Source organism: Podarcis cretensis, assembly GCF_951804945.1.
Source record: "Podarcis cretensis genome assembly, chromosome: 16".
NCBI classification, from domain to species: Eukaryota; Metazoa; Chordata; class Lepidosauria; order Squamata; family Lacertidae; genus Podarcis; species Podarcis cretensis.
Genome location: NC_137186.1, coordinates 34,117,115 through 34,137,976, shown reverse-complemented (window position 1 = coordinate 34,137,976; position 20,862 = coordinate 34,117,115). Strand labels below are relative to the sequence as shown.

At 46.4% G+C, this 20,862-nt stretch overlaps 1 protein-coding gene across 12 annotated transcripts in view; it reads left to right on the top strand.

The window, feature by feature from the left end:
* Positions 1–8,819: 8,819 nt before the first annotated feature.
* FBRSL1 (fibrosin like 1) overlaps positions 8,820–20,862 on the top strand; it is an 827,250-nt gene continuing 815,207 nt past the window's right edge. For 5 of the 12 annotated variants that reach the window (XM_079956417.1, XM_079956424.1, XM_079956415.1 and 2 more), the window contains exon 1: positions 8,824–9,314. In XM_079956417.1, the coding sequence (XP_079812543.1) occupies positions 9,021–9,314 (294 nt within the window). In that variant the 5' untranslated portion in view covers positions 8,824–9,020. Of the gene's footprint in view, positions 9,315–20,862 lie in introns of all 12 variants that reach the window. The other 7 variants (XM_079956419.1, XM_079956418.1, XM_079956422.1 and 4 more) reach the window with 3 other exon arrangements.

Below are 20,862 nucleotides of genomic sequence, written 5' to 3'. Positions count from 1 at the left end.
CTTCCACTACAACACAAATTAAACAGCTCTGTAAATCTGTGATTTATCTCCCTGTATTTCTTGGGCAGGGCATTCTACTACAACACAACAGGAGAGACTCTGATCTCACTGTGATGGAGCCCCTCAAATCAGAGGACGGCAATGCTGCCCCTCAAGATCTGCACATTGTGGGGTGTGCATGCCATTGTCTAAACAGCTGGTACCCTGCTACCATGGAGACACTGCTTAATTTCTGAACAAGGAAGCAAAATCGGGCCATTAGACATGCCGGAGGATCTGGAACAGGGGCCAATTCAGTCCCCTCTATCTGGCCCTTGAGGCTCTCCCCCAGGGCCACGCCTCCTCCTAAACCACACCCCTCACCAGCTCTGCTTTGCAGCCTCCTCAAATGTCTTTGCCTGCCTGGAACCCATCCTTGACATTGGCTGCATTCACCTGGCAGTTTGTTCCATTTTCATGACGCTAGTCACTAATTTCCACATTGCATTTGAGCTTTCACACAAAGTAAAAGCCACTTCTAGAACCACTTCTAAGTGGAATATGGCACACGTTCCGCTCTCATTTCCATTTTATTTTCTGACTGATGGGAGCTGGAAGTCCAGCAGCAACCGAGGGCCACAAGTTCCCTGCTCCGCGGCCTGTGCTTGCAAATATGCCTTGCGTTGCTAACACATTAAATGCAACACATTTTAAGTGTGTGTCTAAAAATGGGAAGTGTGACATGATCCTCATTGGCAAAGGAGAGGTGGACTGCGTGCCCAGGCTCTTTGCTCTTATTATTTCTCACACCCTCAGGTCTTTGGATGTCAAACAAAATGCACAGCAGCTGGCAATGTGGGAACCAAGGTGAACTGCCAAAATTACTGCAGCAGGAGAGCAGAGCACAGTTTGCAAGGAGAAACAGGCAGGGGAGAGATGCTTCACCCTTCCCTATTGGTTCTCCCCTGCCAACTGTACCCTGGTCACTGCTGATGTCCCTAGACATTATTTGCAAGGGAGAAACAGTACTTAACTCTGGCTTTCTTAGTAGAAATCACTCTGGTGGAGGGTGTAATTTGCAGAGGGGAAAGGTAGCAGCAGGAGGTGAGGGTTTCTCAGTTCCTAACTGCATCCACCTCACTGTTTTGCATTTCAGACAACCTGTTTATTCAGCACTCACCCCAGTAATAATGATAATAATTTTATTATTTATACCCTGCCCATCTGACCGGGTTACCCCAGACACACTTCCAGCACATAATAAAAGGTCAAACATTAAAAACTTCATGATACAGGGCTGCCATCAGATGTCTTCTGAAGTTGAGTAGTTCTTTATCTCCTTGACATTTGATGGTAGGGCGTTCCAAAGGAAGGGCGTCACTACCGAAAAGGTCCTCTGCCGGGTTCCCTGAAACTTCACTTCTTACAGTGAGGGAACTGCCAGAAGGCCCTCGGAGTAGGACCTCGGTGTTCAGGCTGAATGATGGGTGTAGAGGCGCTCTTTCAGGTATACTGGGCCAAGTCCATTTAGGGCTTTAAAGGTCAGCATTAACACTTTTGACTTGTGCTTAGAAAAGTACTGGGAGCCAGCGTAGATGCTTTAGGGCTGGTATTATATGGTCTCGGCGGCCACTTCCAGTCACCAGTCTAGCTGCCACATTCTGCGGTAGTTGTAGTTTCTGAGTCACCTTCAAAGGTAGCCCCACGTAGAGCACATTGCCGTAGTCCAAGTTGGAGATAACCAGAGCATGTGCCACTCTGGCAAGACAGTGTGCAGGCAGGTAGGGTCTCAGCCGGCGTACCAGATGGAGCTGGTAGACAGCTGTCCTGGACACAGAATTCACCTGTGCTTCTCAAATGACTCCTAGACTACACACCTGGTCCTTTGGGGACCAGAGAGTCCTGCACACCCAACCCCCCACCCCTGTTTCCCCAAAACAGTACTTCTGTCTTGTCAGGATGTAATCTCAATCCATTAACCGCCATCCATCCTCCAACTGCCTCCGGACGCTCACACAAAATTTGCTTGCACAAAATTCACGTGCTGGTTAGAATATGTCTTCATTGAACGTTTGTTATGATTGGTTTGCAGTCCTGACATACCTGCAGGTTGTTTATGCGTCTTCCTGTTAATCATTTCTTCATTCTACACTTTGTGCAGTGCTGGAGAAATGCATTGGAAAATGAATCTGAAAGAAGTCTCCCTTTTAACGGCAACAGCAAAAGTGGATTTGTTGTGATGGAACAACAGAGCAGCTTTAATCCACTTTGAAGGTGGAAACCTAAAGATCTTGTGTTGCTCTCCTGCAAAATACTGAGTCAGGGGGCATCCTTATACAAACTGTATTATGCTCTGGCAATAATGAATGAAGCTTATTTTATGTCTTAAGTGCATGTAAAGATTCCCTACACTTTGGCTTCAAGGTCTAGTTCCTTCACCCTTTTGATGACCCTTCATAGCCTTTGCAAGTCAAGCATTGCAAACCTCACAGACTTTTCCTTTAAAAAAAAAAAAAAAAAAAAAGCCTTCTGAGCCAAAACACTTCAAAGACACAGGCAGAAATGGTGACTGGGGAGGGAAGGGGGAGGAGGAAATCCCATCTCATCTGAGAGTCCAGCCAAGCCCATGAGCAGATAAATGGCCAGTTCCTGCTAGCCTGCAATTACCAAAGGAAGTGGTTAGAGAGTGAGTTGTCTTTCTTGCTTAATTGAGCCCGAAATGATTATAGGATTTGTTGCAGGACAGATGACATTGGAGGGCATGTGTGATTTTGGGCTAAGCTGCACACAAAACACCGATATGCCCCCTAACAGACTGAGGAGCACAACTTCTGCCTCCACTTTCAAATTAACACACTCAACGACACATGCTTGTCGAGTGGCAAATACAATGAGCCAGGATGGTGCGTTTCTCTAAGAAGGGCCTAGCGTTCAACACTCCAGAATTCCCAGCTTTTTAAAAAATAATAATAAATCTTGAAGCATAGGGGTGAGGAAACCTCAAAGGGGGGTAGGGGGCAATACAGCCTGTCAAGCTTTTCTATGTAGCCCCTGGGGCTCCCGCCAAACCAGCTCCCCAGGCTACATCCTCTACTAGCTCTGCTTGTAACTGGACAATTTAGTCTGGGGAAAATTATTTCCCAGCAGTCTCACATATGTGGTCAGAAGCAGCACAGAGAAGTGAGATTTTCCCCCCAGGCGCTGGTTTGGAAAGCAAAACAGCAGTAATATTCTGAGCTTGCAAGTTTTGGTAATTCCAAGTGTATTTGGCCAGCGTAGCATAATTACTATAGGACCAATCAGCGAGTCAGTTGCTCCCAACTTCAGAAACGTACCTCTGCTGTTTTTGTTGGGTTTTTTTGTCTCACCAAATGGAGGGAGGGTGCCTTAAAGCAAACTACTGACCCATAGCACACCAACTGCGGGGTGTGTGTGTGTGTGGGTGTGTGTGTGTGTAACAACACTCTGTCCTACCTTGCAAGTCTGTTTGGATTCCGAGACACCGCAAGACACTCTGAACACCCTGACATGCTGCACAAAGCTAAGTGCTACTATTTTTAAAAATCAATCAATCAAAGAGTGTTACTAATTGGCTAAGGCACCATTGGCAGAAGTGAAATCTGTAAGGGTTTTTGAAACAAAACAAAACAGGAGCTCTTTTGTGTTTTTGAATAAAAATAATTAGAGCCTTGCATTCAAGTGGAGAGGGGAAAGGGAACCAACAAGAGATAGAGACTGCTATCCCTTGGGTATGTTTCTCCAGATATCATCTTCCCCTGTTCCATTTTTTCCCCTATAGATCTGGTTCTAGACATCCTCACCAACCTTATCTAGATTATAGGAGTTACTACTACAACATAGAAAGTCTCAAACCAAAACAGGGGCTATGTGACTGCTCCAGACGACAAACACTGGTGATGGCAGAGCTCTCCAAACATTTCCTGGGGTTAAGATGTACCAAATGCTTACACTCCAAATGAGTTAATGCAAAATAATTACAGCCCTGGGTGTAAATCCAACTGCCTGCATAAATTAGAATTCTAATTCTAATAAACATGTACCAACATGTACCAACCAGGTATGGGGGGGGGGATATTCACCTTTATTTTAGCTACCGTACTTTTGTTATTTGCATGCTGTTTACAAGCAACTTGCCTAACAAGGACTTGAGAACAGCAGCAAAAACCAGCCTACGAACCTTGTGTTTTGAGTAAGGAAAGCCATTTTTAGTTCAAACACAACCATTGATCAAGTTCTCAATGAGCAAGACTTTGACCTCTAAATAAACAGAAGCCACACACCTCAACTCAATCCAATTATAAGGAGAAATAGGTACACCTGTTGAACAGCTTGTCTTTATGCTTCAAGCCCAGCCCTTTTTACCCAGCATTCCTTATGGCTGCGACCTCAGCCCCCTTTAAGCTATATAAAGGAAGAATAAGAGTGCTTACATCTATAGCCAATGATTTGCTCCTTGCTTACTGGTTGAGAAGGGGAAGAATACTTTGGGATGCTGTCTTATACCAAGTCAGAATGGCAAGGTCCCTTTAAATCATCCTTTTCTATACCAACTAGTAGCAGGGAACAGGATTTCAGGTGGATTCTCTCCCAGTCCTGGCAAGAGATCCCACAGATTGAACCCGAGACCAACTGTATGGAAAGCAGTTTCTAGACAATAGAGCCGCATTCCTTCCTTGGACTGGTAAGTCGTTACAACTGTATAGGACTCTGAAGTTGATCACAATCTAGGGATGGAGTGTTTTTGCAAACTATCTGCTATGCAGAAAGCTGCTTCTCTTTCATAATAGCCCCAAGCTTACTTTTTCAAGTCCCTGGGGTTTCAGAGGGGTTTATTTCCAAGGAAATGTGTATAACGCCCATCCACACCAAACATTTAAAGCACTATGATGCCCACTTTTAAGCAGTCATGGCTTCCCCCAAGAATCCTAAAAAGTGTGGTTTAAGAGTGCTGAGATTTCTTAGGAGGCCCCTATTTTCCTTCACAAGGGATGTGGGTGGCGCTGTGGGTTAAACCACAGAGCCTAGACTTACCGATCAGAAGGTCGGTGGTTCGAATCCCCGTGATGCAGTAAGCTCCCATTGCTCGGTCCCTGCTCCTGCCAACCTAGCCGCTCGAAAGCACGTCAAAGTGCAAGTAGATAAATAGGTACCACTCTGGTGGGAAGGTAAATGGCGTTTCCATGCGCTGCTCTGGTTTGCCAGAAGTGGCTTAGTCGTGTCGGCCACATGACCCGGAAGCTGTACGCTGGCTCCCTCAACCAATAAAGTGAGATGAGCGCCGCAACCCCAGTCGGCCACGACTGGACCTAATGGTCAGGGGTCCCTTTACCTTTACTAGAAGACGGGCTGCAGGATCCAAGGGACAAGGGCTCCACTCCACAGAAGGGTCTTACAAAGGAGAAGTTCTGTCTGAATGCATGAAGTCCCCCAAAGCGTAAAGGTGTCCTAAGGATAGAAGCAACCATACAAGGGCCCCAGACCCGTAACTCAAACCGTGAAGACAAGTCTCTTCAGTGGTGCCTGGTGCCCATTAGGACTGATAGAGTAGACAACAGGGAGCCCAACAAATACAGCCAATGACAGGCAGAGCCAACTAGTTGTATCCCCATTCTCCCTGCTGAATTCCATAGGGGCAGCACTATTTTAGACTGGGGTGGAAGCTTTTATGTAAACAAAATGAAACAAAACTACCACTCAGTGAAGGAATGAGCAAATTGCAAGGTAGTGGTTACCTCCCCATATGAATACTGACCTTAAATGCTCCTGTTCTTCCCCATGGAGTATTATGAATGACTACAGCTGAGCATTAGGTGTGTTTTTTACCCCTAACCTGACTGGAGACATCTCCCTTACAAGAAAAATTGCGGAGTCTCCTATGCCCCCTTCCTTGTTGAGGTGGCTGTCAATGGCATATAAAAAAGATTTGCAGTGTGTCAGGGTTTGTGTAGTATTATCTGTCCTCCCCAAATGTTTGCTTGCTTTTATTGTAGTTTGTTTTCCCCTCCCCACTCCCCCATTTAGCTAGCTCCAGTATCCGCAATGGTTAGCTTGACGTCTTCTGAAACCAATGTGCCACTCTATACAGTTGGCAAGGCGAGGAGGTTGTTACTTCTCTCCCCCCCCCCCACCTCAACATTTTAAATGTCTCCTTTATTGCAGAGGAGGGTGGGTGTAATCTTGACAATTCTCCCCATGAGGAAGGGAAGGAAAAGGGTAGTATTTCTCTCCCACTTTCAGACACCTCTGTTATAGCAAAAAATTGCAATGGGTAGCTTGGTGTGGGTATCATCACCTCCATAGGATTTATTTCTTTTGCAAAGAATTTATTCTTCTAAATACCAGTTATCACCAATATTGTAGGCTGGGGGTTTTTTTTGCTTTTACTCTCTTCTCCCCCTGCTCGCTTTTGTATTTTCTCAAATTGCAGCTAAATAAAAGAGGCAGGATTCTTCTCATCCTGCAATTCTGTAAGATCTACTTGGCTCCCGCAGCAATAAAACTGGTAGCACATTTGCAAAGCTAAGCAGTGTCAGTTATGGTTTCAAATTGGATGGGGAACGAGTTGAGATTCCTGCATTACAGGGGGCTGGACTTGATGACCCCTGGGAACCCTTCCAGCTCTACAATTCTGATTCCACTGACAGTGGTGTCCTCAGGGCAGGACACGGTGGGCCAGAAATCCAAGCTGTCCCCGCCCCTCACAGCAGAGTAAGTAGGAGGGCCTCTCAATGGCCACACACCTATTGATGCAAATGAAAAGTCCAGGGTCCGCCTCCCCTGTAAAGACCCTCACAAGTGCAAAAGTCTAAAATGACATAACTGTCCTCTGAGTTCAGTGGGATTAAGACTCTCCGGTTAATTGATGGCAGCCTGGGATCCTTCCAAGAATTGCAAGATGAAGGAAATGATTGCCACGAGGAAGCTACAGAGATTGCAAAGGGGGTTCAAAGTGTGTGTGTGCGCGCGTGTGTGTAGCTTGACACTTTCCTTAATTCTTTCCCCTTTCCTAACGTGTTTTCTTTTTTTGGGGGGGGGGTGTTCAATTTCCAGGAATTGCACGATTTTGCTTGCCTTCCCCTTTTGGATACAGAAACGATTGCAACCAGGGAGGATGCAGAAATGCTGAAGGCAAGAGGGGTGGGTTTTGTGTGTGTGTGTGTGTGTGTGTGTGTGTGTGTGTGTGCGCGCGCGCGCTTGCCCTCCCCTCTTTTCACCCTCTTTCCCCAACCTGGGGACACACACACACACACACACACACACACACACACCACAATTACCATTTCTCTTTTACGTCCCCCCCCCCTCCGCCTTTTGACGCGGGTCCTCTTAACCTTTCCTCCCCTCCCCTCCCCTCCTTGGGGAGTTGGTAAGGTCAGCGAGAGAGCGAGAGCCCGGGAGGTTTGTCGGAGGGGAGTAGGATGGGGGGGGGGGGAGCGGGTTGAAGAGAGAGAGGGAGTGCGTGCGTGCGAGTGGGAAGCGCGCGCGCGCGTGAGAGACACACACACACACACACAGAGAGCGAGCAAGGAGAGAGAAGCCGCCGGCTCGGGGCCTGCGCCGGGGAATGACGCGCAGCTGGCAGCCCTGCTCATGCGCGGCCGGCCGGGCGGTGCTTAAAGCCTGAGCCTGCTCGGGAGGTGGGGTGGGGTGGGTGGGGGGAGAAGAAGAGGAGGAAAAAAAAAAAAAGAGGAGCGAGAGGGAGAATGAGAATGGGGCGGAATGCGAGCAGGAGAAGCTTGAGGGAGAGCAGCAGCAGCAGCAGCAGCAGCCGGCGCCGCGGCGCAGCAGCCTGAGAGAGAAAGAGAAGCGGGCGCGCGAGGGAAGGAGGAGGAGGAGGAGGCGGCGGAGAGGCAGGCGCAGCTTCTCCGGGTGACAAGGCAGGCAGGCAGGCAGGCGGGCAGGGCGGCTGCTGCTGCTGGTGGCGGCGGCGGCGGAGGGAGGAGGAGGGTGGCCGGCTTAGGGAGGCGGGCAGGGCGGAGAGGCTCGCCGGCCGCGGGTGGGAAAGTTGGGGAAGGAGGGGAGCAGCCGGGCCCGGCTGCAGCAGGAGGAGGAGGAGGAGGGGGGCGGCGAGCTGAAGGGGGGCGGCGGCAGGAGGAGCAGCAGCAGCAGCAGCCGCCGCCGCCGAAGAGGAGGAGGAGGCGGAGGCTGCGCCAGGGAATTTCTCTTCGCCTTCCTCGCAACAAAGTTGCGGCGCGCGCGTGAGCGCGGGATCCGGAACCCTCTTGTTGCCATTTTCGTCTCTCGGCAGGATTCGAACCCGGGGCGGGGCGCTGCTTGCCCCGGGGCGGGAGGGAGTTAAAAAAAAAAAGAGGGGGGAGGAGAAGGGGGGAGGGTTCGTCGCGGAGGAGCAGCCGCCGCCGCCACTGCCACCACCACCACCACCGCTGCTTCTGTTTCTTCACATCGGCTCTGCTGGTGTCCTGGATTTATTATTTTCCTTTTCCCAAGCCTGGATTCGACCTCCTGGATTTGTCTCTTGTGTTTCAGTTTTTTGGGGGGTGATTTTTTTTTTAAAATATTTATTTTTTATTTTTTTGGACGGGGTGTGTGTGAGTGCGGGGGGTAAAGCTTGGCTCTTTCTCTCTCCCACCAGATCCGAACTGGAGATCAATTGCACTGTTTGGCTGCGTGGCTTGCCTCTCTTTAATTTTTAATTTTATTTTTGCAAGGGAGGGGGAAGAGATTTGTCAAGGTCACTTCGTCTGGATTTACATTTCTCTTTTCTTCTGGATCTCTTTTAATTCCCCCCCACCCACCCCCTTCTTCCTTCTCTGCCCTCCATCGGATCACCCTTTCCTTTCCACAGAGGTCTGCTGGATTACATTTCTCTCTTCTACCCCTCCCGCCCCCTTCCTTTGGATTTTATAAGCCTGAAGGAGAAGAGAAAAAAAAAGAGAGAGAGAGAGACAGGCTGGATTATATTAGGGTGGTATTTTAGAGAGAAAAGACCCACCACACTTCGATCTGAAATAAATTTTTGAGGTGGTTTTTTTGTGTGTGTTTGTTTTTGCTTCTTGGAAATGGATGGGAAAATCAGACAGAGCAGGAAATCTCGGTCCCAAAGGGACCGCGTGAGGCGAAGGGATCCAAATGGCAGGGACCGCCCGAATCAGAGCCCTTCCTCGGCATCCGAGAGAGAACACAGCCCGGGCAAGGAGAATACGAGCCAAAATTGCCCAAATCCCAAGAGCCAGGCTTCTGCAGCCCGGAACGCCAGACCTCCGAGGCGGAGGAGGCGAGAATCCAGCTCTCAAGAAGAGGATTTAATTGATGGATTTGCGATCGCCAGCTTCAGCACGATGGAAGCCTTGGAGGTAAGGATCAGAACGGGTTGCTCTCTTTTCATGGGCTTATGTTATAGGGATTTGGGGGTGGGGTGGGGGTGGGAAGAGCTTGGGGTGTATCTGTTGGGTTTGGCTGGATCCAGCCATCCACCCCCTCCCCTTTTTGCTTCCTTGCCAATATCAATTAACTTCTGGCATATGAGCCATGAGTATTCAAGCCTGGAGGAATAAAAGGCAAGAGGCTTGTTGGGTGTGGATGCCTGTGCCTTGTTTGGGGTGTGCAGATGTGGTCCTAAAGCGCAGAGCCTCTGGCTGCATCCTGGGTGTACTTGTTGGGGCCGCTTCTCCTGAGTTGATGTGTAGGCCAAGGCATGCGGTCTTGTGCTTTACTTTCCATTTGAGCTGATAAACCAACTTGAGTTTGCTCAGAGCTGGTTTTCAATGTTTGTTTGGAATTCTAATTGGCTGGCGAGTCTGTGGGGAGAAGTACAAAAAGTTCTCGGTTTGTTTGGGTGGCCTTCTCCCTTTTGCATGTTGGAGGCAGGGTGTCACCAGGCGTGTTTCGAATTGCTTTAAATGTGTGTGCACTGCTGCCCAAGTAATTTTCTTTTTTGGAAATTGAAATCTCCCATCTTTTTGGTTTGGTGTTGTCATTTCCCCCAGATGTGTCTCTGGAGAATGTAAGAACCAAATGGTTAATGTTTTTGATTTTGTGTGGATGGGGAACAGTGGTGGAAGGGGAGATGTTCTACGAGACAATATAAATTGGTTTCTGATTTTAAAAAAATGTTTTAAAGACTTGCAGATATCAAATAGATTTCTAATTGCTGGTGAGCTATATTTTCTTGGTGTTAATCAGTTGGCAAAAAAAGTAATTGCATGTCTGACTTATTGTGAAAAACGTTTGCTGTGCCAGTACTGCTTGTTTTGTCTGAGTGAAGTTAAAGAGAGCAGAGAAAATTTTAATGTGTTCAACGAGACTGTGACAAGCTAGGGGATTTTGGGTGTCTCTTGGTGTTTTTTGTGTGTCCTCTTGATGTGATGGGAAAGTCTGAAGCGATAAGAGACTTTCTGGTAAGTGTGTTGTTACCCTGTTAAAGTTAGTCATTTTGTCCACTCTTAATATGCTTTTCTAAAAAATTAAAAGTTGGCTGGTATGTTTACTCACGTTGGGTACCTGACTAATTCACAGGAGTGAAGAGTTGGTTTGGATGTCGGCAGGTTTACTGTTCATCAGTGAATATAACATGTTGGCTCCAAACTTTTTCAGCGATGCACTGTGAATATGTGTGGGAGTCCATGGGTTGCATCTTCCATCAGAGTCTTCTGGCTACTGTCTCTCGTTCTCTGGAACACGAGTTTCATTTATTGTAGCAAGTTTTACTTACTTGTGAGGTGTCTCAAAGAAAATGCAGATCCTATGGCTTCAGACTCATTTAAGTGTTTCATTTTTTTGTTTTTAAATCCTTGGCTTTTTTGTTTGTTTGAAATCTGAAATTATTGGAGATTTAATGAATGCAGGAAAAGGCTATACAGTATTGTGAAGTTCATGCATGAGATTATCTGGTAAAAGATTATTCTTTGAAGAAGCAAGTTTTATTGTACATCAAGACCTGGAGCCAATACTTTTTTTGGAGAGTGATTCAGTTGCCTTTCCTTCTTAGTGGTGGCCCCAGGCCTCATACCTACCTCTGTCACATTTCCTTCCTTTTGCTATACCTGTTTTCTGCTAAAGTCTCTCACTTTTTCCTGGGCATTGACATGAAACTTGTCAGGCGCTGAAGTTCAAAGCCAATGAGCCTTCAGAATTGTCATTGACGAATAGACAAATTTGTTACCTCTTCGGGGGATGAAGTATGTCTTGATGGTTGCTTCATTAAAACCTTTTTTTTTTTTTTACTATGTTACAGTGATGGTAAATATGCCTTTGCTTGCTCCAGAGGAGAAACATACAAATGCAGAAGGAAGCCATGGAAAATAGTTTCCATCTGTCAATCATGAATAGCTGGAATACTGGTGGCCTTGCTTGTGGGGGTAGGGGACCCAAAACAGGGGGAAAGATTCCCTCTAATGATTCTCTGTGAAGTACAAGGAGAAAAGCCATAAAACAGGCTTCCAGAACTGCTTCGCCATATGGTCATCTGTAGATGCTAGGTAGCTCTTCCAGGTGACTGGATCTGGAAGCTCTGGTGGTGGTGGTTGAAAACTGAGAGAGTTGGTTTTTTCTTTCAAAATGGCTAATGCGTGTAGATGAACTAGTACCATTTAGGCCTTTCTAGCAAGACTGTCATAAGGTAGTGACCTAGATAAAACACCCCACTGTAAAGACAAGCAACTTCATGATTCCTTTTTAGCTAGTGTGATGGAGGGGCTTTGGACTGGGGAGGACAAATTTTGGTGTCTGCACAAGCCACCTTGTCTCTTGGGTGTTTAATCTTTGAATCCTTTTAGTCCACGCCTGTTCTCTCTGCTCCTTCATCAGCCTTCCTTTAACCTGGAGCAAGAGTGAACATCTTCATTTTGGTTGAAGTCTTATTTCATTTTAGGCATTCCTTCCCTGGTGGACTGTATTGAGGGCTACTAATTGGTGTCTCATCTGGACCAGATCTGTTCAGTTTAAAGCAGGGCTGCCACACTTTCAGACTTGTCCAGGGACCAAAGTAATGTATGGGGAGGTTCTGTAGCACCACACAAAGTATGCTAACTATTCATCCTGTGACTTTTGACTAGAGAGTGATGCTCTTGCAATTGGCAAGTAAGAAAAAAAAGTTCCTGCCAACACAGAATCATTTTGCCCAATGACGTAATCCCTTGGTGGCAGTTTCTCTATGTCAGGGGTCAGCAACCTTCTTCAGCGTGGGCCGGTCCGCTGTCCCTCATACCATGTGGTGGGCTAGACTATAGTTTGGGGGGGAAATGAACGAATTCCTATGCCCCACAAATAACCCAGAGATGCATTTTAAATAAAAGGACACATTCTACTCATGTAAAAACACGCTGATTCCTGGTCCGCCCACAGGCCAGATTGAGAAGGCGATTGGGCCGCATCCGGCCCACGGGCCTTAGGCTGCCTACCCCTGCTCTATGTAGATGCTGCTTCTGTTTAGTGTTTCAACGTTAGGATAGTTATTATTCCCATTTTAAAGATGAAAGCATCGACTCTTACAGAGCAGTTTGCATAAAGATGTCCCGCTGAGTTCAAAGGTCGAAGTTGTGTTAGTGATTCAGCTAATGTTATTGTGTGCTAGCACACCTAGTCTGCTTCACTTGCATGCAGACACACACCTCTGGTGTGGTTATGGGTTCCAACTGGGGCTGGGTGGATGTAGGTTCCAATCTCCCCATGGCCATTTGTTTATGTATTTAACTCACTCACTTCCTGCCATGGAATTCAAGTTGATATATGTCAGTGTTGCCAGATAGGTGCCCTTCCAAGCACAGCCCAGACCTAGACCTCATTCTGTTCCCTGGAGCCACAGGGTGACCTTGGACCCAGTCACTTTTTCTCAGCCTACCCTACCTTGCAAGGTTGTGAAGATAAAATGGGGCATGGCCTTGTGTGGTTCCCTGACATCTTTGGCAGAATAGTGGGATAAAAATGCAAGCAGTATAACATCTTTGCCTTAAAGTCTGCCTCATAATGTATGAACCAACCTGGGCACCTCCTTTGTGTGTTCTCTCCAAAAGGAGCTGTGGAGGGTGTCAACCCAGTCAGTTGAGCAGGATACAAATAATAAAGTTGTTGTTGTTGTTGTTAACACGAGAGTGGGCTTCTTCAGTGGTGGCTCCCATTTTCCCTGGCTCATTGGTTTTTAATTGGGAGGGGATCTCGATATGTCGGCAGCCCTTAATTGTGCTCAACCTTTGGGTTGTATGGGCTCTTGTCCCTTTTAGTCTTTTAGTTATTGTTTGCTGCTTTTTAAAAAAAATCTGATTTTAATGCCTTGGTTTCGTTTTTACTGTGCAAGTAGTCTTAGGCACGCTTGAATGCAAAAACGTGACTGATGGATATCATTAAGAATAATAAATAAGCAATATTTGCTAGGTATGATAAGCGTGGAAACATTTCCCTGCACCGTGGCAGAGTGGTTCATGGGTTGTGCAGAAACTGGGAAATTTGTGTGGGTGGGCAAGTAGCCTGGTGTGGAAGTGACCCTCTTAATCCACACGACAGTGGCTTTGTGAGCACTGTGTGCTTGCAGCTCACCTCTATCAACATTCAAGAGAGCACCTTCACTTGCAGCATCTTGGGTTTTTAATTGGCTCATCAGAATAAATAGGATAAGCAGAATTCGCTTGTTTCCTTTCATGTGTTGAGCGGGGGAAGAGTGTCTGCCGTACTCAAGGTGCTTTCAGAAGCCAAAGTGGCAATCTGTGTTTGTGTAAGATGTGCGTAGGTTTTCTTCGTCTTTTAAAATTCCAGTAACAAAGCAAAGCAAAAATCACCAGGGACACACCAGTGGGTTTTTCCTTACCAAGGAGCGATTGGTGCTTCTGAGTGTGGGAATTGCCAGCCAGGCTTCTGATGTTAACATTAGTAAAGGGGATTACCAAGACCAAAATCTCTTAAGCTAACATATGCCCAATTTACGTCATAGTCCACAATTTTGTTTCTTAAAAAAAGAGAGACTTGGTGGGGCTCATATTGACAATGTAGAGATGTTTTCCTGCTATCCCTCTTAGCAAAAAAAGTTAGCCACGTTTCTCAGCAATAAGCAAGCCTTGTTCCACCTTAGAGACTAGTAAATTTATTGCATTCGCATTATGGGCCTGCGGTCCATTTTATATAGGATGCATGATTTATTTTGGTGTGCAGGTCAAAAGCAAATACGTACGTACACAAAAGTTTAGACTCCAAAGAAAGTTGAGAAATGGACCACTGTGTTTGTGTGTGGGGAGGTCCCCATTCCAATCCTTGGCATCTCCAGCTAAAGTGTCTCCAATCTGCTGGTGAGTGAAAAGGCCTCTCACTCCCTGCCTGGGACCCATGGAGAGCTGCTGCTGGCCAGAGTAGACAACATTAGCCTAAGTGGATAAAGACCCTCCTTTGGTATAATAAGGCAACTTCCTAAACTCTTGATAATGAATACTTGTAGACAGAGCAGAAAAGCTGAAGTCTCCAGCACTCCTTTTTAAGTGGGTCTTCCCCATGTTCATGAGTTCGTGTCATAATTTTCTTTGGCAGCTGAGCTTGAATGGCTGTGCACATGGCAGTCTTTCGTGCTGTGTTCTAATCTTGTTTCTGTGCACCACTTTTTAAAGTTTGCTTCTAAGAACCAGCGATTAGGAAAACAGAGGAGCTGTATGGCTTGGGTTTCCCCTCTGTAAGTTCTAAATTGCTCTGTATGTGTGTGTTGAGATGGATATTTGTGGTGTTGTAAGGATGGAAGGTACGTTCTATTTTATCTCAAGTACAGTATTGGGAATTTCCCTTGTCTCTGCAAAGTTACCACAGTAACCTTTAATGTTCTTGAAAGTACGGTGTTGTGTGCATTCCTTTTCACACAGCTATTCACCCTAGCAGATTTGAGAAATCCAGAGTCTTATAATTTTCTCAGGCTTCCTTGGGTGTAGGCTTCCTTGGGAGTTTACAGAATTTATCCTTCCCTCCCGGTGCTTTCAACCAACAGAGGTGATTAGACAATTAGGAACCAGAATCAAAGTGCAATCTTAAGTCTTGGTTCACTACATTGCAACACAGTTCATCCCACTCAAAGACTGCAGCCTTAAAACCTTTAATTTGTGTAAGGTCCTGGCAGTTTGGCCGTGCATGTGTGAATGCTTAGACAACTGCTCAGCATACAAGTAATTGGGGAGAGGGGGCCATTCTAGAGACATGGACATGCATATCACATACATACCTGCAAAGAAGGAGTTTTGAGTGAATGGAGTTTCATACAGCTAACTTTAACTGGCTTCTGCACACCTGTGTGTGCCTACCTGACATTCATCAGTGATCATCTCTTCTAAAAGATGGGAATGGCAAGACCTGAACTTGTTCATTCTAAATATATGTTCCTCACACCATGAAAGTAATTATCCTCCCAAATAACAGTGATCATGTCAGAGCTGGTTGGACAAAATGCAGTTTTATAGTGTTTGGTGCCTTGGGAAAAAGCTATCCTCTGGGATTTCCACTTTGCAGTGAAGATTCTAGGCACTGGGACTAAGAAACTTGTCAAAAACCGAGAGAGAGAGCTTGCTTGCAGAGTCTGTGGGAAAGGAATTAAATTATAGAGGGGAAACTTGCAGAAAAGAACAGTTAACGGCAGTGGGAGGAGTGAACACTGAGGATTTGCTCCAGGGACTTGCTTTTAAATGAAGAAGTAGCCTCCTGGGCTATGTGTAAACTTAAGTAGCCATTTTGAATTGCTGCATTTGAATGACTAGCAATAGGGTTGTGTGCACCTTAACTAGATCGTATGCCAGTTTGCCTTGGGGGCAACATCTTCAACATCTGTATCAGAGATTACCGAGTGAGTGTTGGTATGTAAAATTTAAGAGCTACAAAAAAATGATTCAGGCAGTACATTTTTGGTACTGCTTTTGGTGATAAGACTTCCTCTAGCTTTACAGCAGAATCCATCAGGCTACATGGCCTAAGCTTAGCAGGAATACAAAGTTTTCCGCCACGCCAACAAGGCAGACCTCTTTCTGAATTATTGCAACCGGCCTCACAGCCATTCTCATAACTTAGACTAGGTGCAATCATGGCGGTTCTGCCTCTCCCCTCCAAAAGTGTAAAAATAGCACTAAAAAAAGGAAGCTTGTCAGAATAATTAATTGGATGTTGGAAGGGAAAGCAGTAAGAGAGCTGTGGAACTGGTATAGCTTTGTACGGTGGTCTCTTGCAGTCAACTCAGCACATTTTAACAAAGCTCCGGATTGTTTTTGTTACAATTAAGTCGGGGGGAGGGTTTGTGTGTGTGCGTGCCTTGTGATTTGACCACAGGCCCTTGTGCAAACAGCTTTCTCCTTCTGACCGAGTGTTTCCTGTCTCCTCTGCTTTGGGTGATCAGGTTGTCTGTGGGATCCACGCAGTGGTGTCTTCGTACAGCCAGGGTGTTTGGCAGAAATGACCACCACATAAATTAAAAATAAAAATGGAACAGGGTGCCTGCAATGCTGTGGCCTATGATTTGAGGCAGGGCCGGCCAGCTGTCTCAAGCAGCAGTGGTTTCCAGTGAGAGATCACAAGAGTCCTGGGAGATGTTGCCAGTGCTGCTTCGCCATGCAGCCCAGGTAAGGGAGACTTTGGTAGCAGGGCAGGGCGGCTGTTTCTCATTTAGTCTCGGGTGGCAAAACGAGACCCACCGCCCCTGATTTGGGGAAGCTGTGTGTCAGAGTGGAGGAGAGCCCCAAGAGTCAGAACTACTGTACTTTTCTCTCCCAGCTTGTAGCTAAGGTTCCAAGATACAGACTTGGGAAATAGAATAGGAAAGAAAAATAGCCATGGAAGAAGCATTGTCCATTGGAGATAGGTCTAGAATAGTGGTGCCCCCCATTCCCAGTTTTATTTTCTCAAAACCCCCGCAAAATTTAGCAGAGAGAAGGAGCAAGCATCATGAAGGTTATATGATCACGGAGCTTTTCAGTCTTCATTCAACGCTTTAATCCAGGGTTGGCTAACCCATGAGCCATATCTCCTTGCAAGAAATTTAGTTTGGGCCACAAGACACCCTAATATTTGTGTTTGTGTGTGTGTGACACTGAACGGTCACTCCCAGGAGTTGAACTTGAGTCAATGCGTCCCTCAGTCCAGAAGAGATTAGCTACCTCACCTCTGATGCCACTCACTGCTACTGAATTCGATTTGGAGGGAAGTCTTACAATCGTAATAAACATTTTCAAGGTGAATTTGCTGCTCCTTCAGTAGCACATGCTGCTGTTGGCTAAACAGGTGTTTGTTGAGCCTCAGTAAAGTGCCTAAATTACAAACGGGATGCCTATTTTATTTTCCTAACCTCTGTGAGTCACTGGGTAGGCATATTCCATGACTGGAAGATGCACAGAATGAACATTAACTCGCTCAGAGATGCAGTGGGTGACCTCCTTACTGCATGGGGGTGCTGGTTTCAATATGGCATTTATTCATGGCTTGTGGCCTGCTAGCAGTTGTCTCATGGTACACAACCTGGTTGCTATGACTAGCACCTTTATCTGCATTGTGGCTTCCCCCAGAGATTTATGGGAGCTGTAGTTTGTTAAGGGTGCTCAGAGTTGTTGGAAGACATCTATTCCTCCCAGAAAACTTTGAGTTCTATGGTATTCAGAATACTTTGATAGACAGTCCCTCTCTCTGCCCAGGGACATCTGGGAGTTTTAGCTGTTTTTGAGGGGAACTGGTGTCTTCTGACAGCTCTGAGCTCCTTCAGCAGACTACAGTTCCCATAATTTTGCGGAGAAGGCCACATTTGCTTAGTGGTACAATATTGCTGTGAATGCAAAGTGCAGATGGGGCCTGAGGGTGCTTGGGATGCAATTCAGCGCTAGTGCTAAGTATCCCGCTACTTAATCTAGAGCCTGTCCTGTTTCTTTATGGCAGCCGGGAAAGATCAGTACAGGGAAACATGCAGTGAACCTGCATGAGCCCAATTCTAAGGCCCTTTTGTTTATTTCTTCAACTTAGAGTTCAATTATCAATTATCTTGTGCTTCACTTCCCAAAGAAGAGAAGCTTGTTGGGAAGAAAAAATAATAGAAACGTGCTCTTGAAGAACAGAATTTCACCCAGTTTTAATGGCAAACCCATTGGGTAGGGCAGCATAGGCCTGTAGGTATTTAAAAACATGTATCCTACACTCAAGGTGACCTCCAAAGCAGCATGTGCTTTCCTTGTTCTCTTGGAATGTTTGCAGAACCCGTGATCTGTTGAAGCTGCCTCATACCAAGTCCATCTAGATCAGTATTGACTAAATTTGACTGGCAGTGGCTGCTGTAATCCAGCATCATCTGGAGGGCAGTTGGTTGGCCAGTCCTACCATCTGTGCCCTTCCCAGCGCTCTCTGCTGATGCCAGGAATTGCCCCTGGTATCTTCTGCATGCAAAACACATGTTCTAGTCCTTGGGGCCACTGGTAACATGGCAACCTGGGAAGCTTTGTGTCACTGGGTTTCAGTTTTCACGGAAATATTTCTGTGCACGTTTCATGCATTCTTCTGTGGCTCTGCTCCTATCTGCTAAGCCAGCTGATCTAGTATTGCCACCCACAATACACTCACCACTCCATCGCTGCAGCCATTGAGTTAACTCTGTCCCTCATGATTGCTGCTGTTTGCTGCCTCCTGTCAGCCCCAGTGGGCATAAGAAGTTGGAGCAGAGCCTGACCGCAGACCTTTGCAGCAAGCCGCTTCTAAAGGTGGCACAGTGTTCTAAATTAGCCAGGCACCAGTCGCATTTTGCACCTGGCTGTCCAGTACTTGCAACCAAGTGAAGATGCCTGGGCACTAGGAAGGTGCCTGACATCTCTACCATCTGGAGGTGCATGCCTGGGAATTATTGGATCTGGACTGTTTTTGCACACGAACAACCCATCCTGTAGAATTCTATCCGTTGTATTTTATCTGCACAATCAGAATGAATGTCAGGAACCAAAATGCTTTTTCTGTGCAGCAGGAGCAGTGAACAACCTTATAGTTAATTGTTGTAGCTTGCCTTCATTTACCCTGCCTCACTGCCCTATTCACAGTTGTGAAGAATATTCTTGCATTATGGACGGTCCATGTCACCATTAAGAAAAAGAGGTCGGAATAGGCCAATATAAATGTGGACTGTCCCTGGATCAAGTGACTTTTCTACTTTAAGTTCTCAAAGCTCTTAACCTAGCTCAAGGTTGTCATCTAAGCTAGCCAGATGTTTAACTGAGAATCAGTCACAGTCAGTCCATCCATTTGAAAACTCAGATCTTAGAGCAGTTTTGCCCCAAAATGGCAACTACATATTCTGTTTTGGTGACTGTAAGCTTGATTTAAGGAGGCATTTGGCGCACCAGAGGTGGGCAACCCCTTGCTAATGCAAGGCTTCAGCTTAGTGGTAGAACATCTGGTTCACATGCTTGACAGTGCAAGATTCAATCCTTGCCTTCTCCAGCTAGGGCTGGGGAAAAGACTGCATTGCCTGAAACCCTAGAGAGTCTCTTGTTAGTCTGGGTAGGTGGGACCCCATGACTTTGTCGAAAACAACTTCCTGAGGTGACTCTGGCAGGACTAGCTGCTGGACCACTGCAAGTCCCAGTGGTGGAAAATGGGCTTAGTGCAAATCTAATTATTCAGGGAGTTAGTAATGAGTAAGGATCAAGGCCGGCTTCCCGTATTGGGAATCTATATCTCATCAGCAAGACCTCCTCTTATGGCCTGAATACAGCAAATATCAATGGACATTGTTACATGAGAGTGAGCCATTGAACAGGAGTCTTTTTTTTTAACGTTGTAATGAAGTGTAACTCTTCCATAGCGAAGAGCCTCTGTGTTACACAGATAGTGCTAGTTGCAGGGCACTGTCAAGATGTATGTTAATTGCTACTTACCCTATAGCTAGAAGGGGAGGTTGCCCAGTGATGTGAGCACTGCCTTTATTCCATTCCTTGAAACATACGCATCACCCTGGAAAACTCCTGATGCTGTCACACATTCCTTTCTAGCTTCCTATCATGGCAGGCAAGAAGCATTGTTGGAGTCCAGTGACACATTCCAGCCATGCAAAAACAGTTGTGGGGGGTGTTGCAAAGAAAGCCCAGTAAGAGTACACATAGCCAAAAAAAGCCTAGAGGAACACATTTGGCCCCAGGGATTGATGTTTCCTATCACAGCTCTGAAGTCTCCATCGAAAGAGTCAGCTTCTAGTACCCTGTCACACTCATAACACGATCAAGGAATGGAGCCCACGTTGGGGCTATGCAGGTGACGAGGGCAAGGCTTTTTAAATGGGGAGCTGTGAGGTCCTAGTGAGGTTTACATAATAATAATAATAATAATAATAATAATTTTATTTATACCCCAGCCAAGGCCGGGCTCAGAGCGGCTTACAAGCAATAATAAAAACAGGTTGAATGATTACAACTTAAAAACAAAAGAGGTGCACCTCTTCCCTTCATGCCTTGATGTGGGCGATTAAGAACTTGAACATGGCCTTGTGGGCACTGTTGAACGTGCAGGTGAACGTTGCCCCATCTTACCAGCGACACTCAGTGGCTTGGTCCTTACTGACAGGTAATCCGTAGGTGCTATGTGTTCAATGAAAAGGGTACAAGAGCCCTGGAGGATCTGATGGGAGACTTCTCCAGTCGAGCATCCTGTCTCCCATGGTGGCCAATCAGATGCCTATGGGAAGTCTGTAGGCAGGGCACAACGGCAATAAGTCTTGTGTTGTTCCCTAGCAACTAATTTCCAAAAGTCTCTGATATTGGAGGTAGGGTACAGTTGTCATGACCTGTAGTGACGGATAGCTTTGTCATTCCCCATGAATTCCTCTAATCTCTGCAAGGACAACTAGAATGGTGACCCTCACATCTTGTGGCTCCAGATTCCATAGTTTGGTAACGGTGTGCTTTGTCTGCAAGAATACATAAATGTGTGACCCTG